General features: G+C 29.3%; 1 protein-coding gene across 2 annotated transcripts; it reads left to right on the forward strand.

The window, feature by feature from the left end:
• Nucleotides 1–326: 326 nt before the first annotated feature.
• LOC130956480 (WAT1-related protein At5g64700-like) lies at nt 327–4,237 on the forward strand. 2 transcript variants are annotated; one of them, XM_057883532.1, is made up of 7 exons: nt 327–525; nt 641–703; nt 991–1,107; nt 2,633–2,855; nt 2,935–3,093; nt 3,631–3,782; nt 3,893–4,237. In XM_057883532.1, the coding sequence occupies exons 1-7, from the start codon at nt 353–355 to the stop codon at nt 4,062–4,064; spliced, it is 1,059 nt and encodes a 352-aa protein (XP_057739515.1). In that variant the 5' UTR covers nt 327–352; the 3' UTR covers nt 4,065–4,237. The 2 variants fall into 2 exon arrangements, with proteins under 2 accessions (XP_057739515.1, XP_057739516.1); XM_057883533.1 differs by having other exon boundaries at nt 1,018–1,107.

Genomic DNA, 4,237 nt, shown 5'->3' on the forward strand with positions numbered 1-4,237 from the left:
ATTTCTCATGCAGCAGCATTTTATTTCATTTTCAAGAAAGTGATTCATAATGACCAACTTTTTCTTTTTAACCAACTTGGATTGTTCCAGTAGTTAACTCATTCATTCCGCTTAATTAAGTATTTAGAGTTCGAATCCCACTTTAGCATACAATAACTCGTTGATCACAACGAATCCTTAAATGAAGCTTAGATCCCCGACAAATTTCATTGACCTACCGGACCGAGGGCTAGAAATAACATGAGAAACCAAATAACCAACTTTTTTTAAGCTCTATATAAATGCATTTGATAGGTGAAATTAAAATCAGAAGGCATAATCTTCTTCTCTATACATTTGTGCACACTGCCAAATGGGTGAAGTTAAGCCATATTTTGCAGTGGTTCTAATGCAATTCATATATTCAGTGATGACCTTGTTGACTAAGGCAGTTTTTAACCAAGGCATGAATAGCTCTGTGTTTATCTTCTATAGACAAATGTTGGGAACCGTTATTTTGGTCCCTCTGGCCTTCATATTTGAACGGTAATAATTATTGAATCTCATTATCTCTTTTAATTTTCTTCGCTATCTGAGTTTGTTTGGATATACTAGTTAGTTATCAAACTCTGACGTTTCTATATTTTATTATATGGTTTAGAAAAAGTGCAGTGCCACTCTCGTTCATGACTTTCTTGAAGATTTTCATGTTCTCATTTATCGGGTAACTAAAGTTTAATTATAATTCTTTATGTATATTATTGAAGGAGAATGTTAGGCATAACTTTCGAAAAATACAAAATTAATAACTAGGATCTAGTGTTAGGTTAAATGTAAGACAAAGAAAATTAAATATTAGTTTAATATATTTTCTTGTATTTGTTTCTAAAGTAAATATAAAGAATAAATATTATTCACCTAATATTTTAGTTATTAGATGCTGTTATAATCAAGTTAAAGAACCTTATTAATAGGTCTATAACCCTATACTACAAATTCTTGCTTTTTCAGGCTTACTCTAACCTTGAATGTTTATAGCATTGCACTTGTTTATACCTCTGCCACGTTGGGTGCTGCATTTGTTAATTGCCTCCCCGCTTCTACTTTCTTCCTTGCTGTCATTCTCAGGTAATATTATAATTTGCTAAAAAAAAAAAAGAAAATCACTTTCTGGTGTCTTCCCCTTACTTTAAATGGAGAGAGAATTAAGAAAAAAAAGAAAAAGTTGCTCCAGCTAAAATCAATTTCAGGAGATTACGGTGACTTTAGGTTTTTGTAAGTAAGGAGAACATCAAGAAGAAAAAAGGTGGGACAGAGCAACAAAATATTGAATATTTGGTTACTTCTACAAGGATAGTATCACGAATGGTTAGGTAGTTCGGTCAAACATGTTAAACTATTTAATAGTTTACTAATACTATGTCTATATGAAGACGTTTTTAGGAAAGTAGCCACCATATAATGTATATTCTAATATATAACTATGAGTTATTAGAAGTATTTATGGATGAGATTTGATCTACATATCCGCGGTATTTATTTAAATTCGATTCAAAAATTGAGGATATAGATCTGATTTGTAAGGCTATCGGATTAGATTCAATTAGATCCATACACTAATAGAATCAGATTGCGAATTTTGTATAGATATCTGTATATCCGATTTATATATCCACGTATCTACAAAAATAAAAAAATAAAAAATATTAATATTTTATTTTAACTAAAAATTATCATACATATTATATTATTTTAATTTATTATTTAAGAAATGAATGTTTAATATTATTTTAAAAGTAAAAGTGTTTAAAAGCACAAAAAGAATGAATTTTATTGATATTTTTTATTAAAAATAAATTTTTAAAAATATTTTTGTGTTTTGCGGATTGGATATGTTCGATATCCGATCCGATCCGCAAATGTACGAATCGAATCTAAGTTTAAAAACTATAGATATTATATTCGATTTGATAATTTTAGTGCGGATTAGATCAAAATTTTGATTATATCCAATCCGATCTGTATTCACCCATAATGAGTCATAAAATCGAATTATTTATTTTCTTTTTAATTTTTTTTTTTGGATATACTATTTTTGTTTTTGGTTTTATTTAGGAATTAAATTGAAAACCTTCGAAACGAGTGAATTAGCTTAGACTTGTTACCAATTATACAGAAATTTTAAGTAGCCAATAATTTTTTTTTCCCTCTTATGTTAGAATTATCTTAAAATTATTCATCTTATAAATTTAAACTGATAAGAGAAGACAATATTAATAACTATATCTCTAAAAAAAATAACACTAACCAAATCTTTCTATTTTCGAACTAAAAATATTGATCTCTCAACGTTTCCCTTTAGTATATATTACTAACACTTATTAATGTAAAGGCTGTATCTATAACGACATATATATAAATGATTAAGAATGGGTGGTAGGTATATGATAATAGAAAGTTTAGGGATAAGCACTATTATTAAAATTTGGTCAACATTTAATTAGTAAAAAAAAAAGTGTGAATAATTTTATACTATTAGATATAATCTTATACTATTAAAAACATTAATGATAGTTAATTGATAATTACAAATCACAAAATCTGCTGGCCTTTTAGCACTCCTCATATGATAATCCCAAAAATTATAATGCAGAATGGAAAAGGTAAATATAAAGACAGAATCAGGGATTGCAAAGATTGCAAGTGTATTGCTTTGCATAGGTGGTGTGGTGATCCTTGCATTATACAAAGGACCACACTTAGTATCTGGACACCACCACACTCAACATCTTTCATCAAGAGGCCAAAAATGGATACTCGGTTCTTTACTCTTTTTCTTGGCAGTCATCACTTGGAGCTTTTGGCTTGTCATTCAGGTACTACCCACTCATCTTGCATTATTGTGCTATACAAATAAAGTTTGTTGTGTGCTTATATATCCAAAATTAATGACAGGCTCAATTTCTTAAAAGCTACCCTTCAAAGTTATATTTCACTAGCCTGCAGTGCATGTCAAGTGCAATTCAATCATTTTTGGTTGCTATAGCTTTTGAAAGAGATTTTCAGCAATGGAAGTTGGGTTGGGATATGAGACTCCTTGCAGTTGTCTACACTGTAAGTATTTAGTAACTTAGGCGAGTCACCAGTGCTACACTACCTTTAACATTGTGCTTAAGTTACTAAAAAAGGTAAATAGATAATATTTAATTAATTTTAAATAATTTATTTTTTATTTTAAATATTTTATTTTTTATTTTAAAAGATAAATTAGATAATTTGGACACAACAACAAAATCATAAAATTTACCATCAACCTAATGTAAAATATGCATAACAAAGATTTTTTCTTTCAATATAAGTATAGTTAGGAGATTATTTTAAGGTGAAAACTTATATACAATTATTTTAATGTAAAATTGATAATTGAGTAAAATCGTTAGATGATAATTTAGTCAAACATATTAATTCGTCTAATAATTTTTAACTATTAACTTTACATAAAGACTAACTGTATGTGAATTTTTACTATCTTATTTTAAATTACATAAAAATTTATCTAACAAAACAAAATGATCGATTATTGCATAAAATACAATAGATAAATGGGTGATTATGATGCCTCTATCCTACTCCTAATATTTGGTGTAACAGGGGATACTGGTGAATGGGGTGGTATACTACTTGCAAGCTTGGGTGATAGAAAAGAGAGGGCCTGTTTTCTCAATAATATGGAACCCACTCAGTTTTGTTATGTCTACCACTGGTTCTATATTGCTCTTGGGTGAGCCCCTGTGTTTAGGCAGGTCAGCTACTAATTGCATGCTTAGCTCAAAAGACAATGTATTAGTCCATTAATAAATACTGATTGTCCTAAAATATGCTATTAATTTGGATGTGTTATGCATGCATGCAGTGTTGTGGGTGGGATCATGCTGGTTCTAAGTCTCTATAGTGTTTTGTGGGGAAAAAGCAAAGAAGGAGTGAGTCATCAGAAATCACTGCCGGTTAAAGCACCAAAAGAATGTGGAGATACCAAAATAACAGAGGCAAGCGATGCACAACCACATCCACAGCAACAAATATAGTTTTCTTTTTTATTTATGAATCAAGAAATTAAAAGCCCTTGATTGAGGCCTATAAAGAAAAGTCAATAAGCATGACTTTTATGTACTAATGATTTGACTCTTTGAAAGAAATGGGAAACACATAATAACAAAAGTCGTTGTTGCCCGTGAAATTAATACACTCTACTTACTTA

The sequence above is a fragment of the Arachis stenosperma genome, chromosome 10 (assembly GCF_014773155.1).
Source record: "Arachis stenosperma cultivar V10309 chromosome 10, arast.V10309.gnm1.PFL2, whole genome shotgun sequence".
Lineage (NCBI taxonomy): Eukaryota > Viridiplantae > Streptophyta > Magnoliopsida > Fabales > Fabaceae > Arachis > Arachis stenosperma.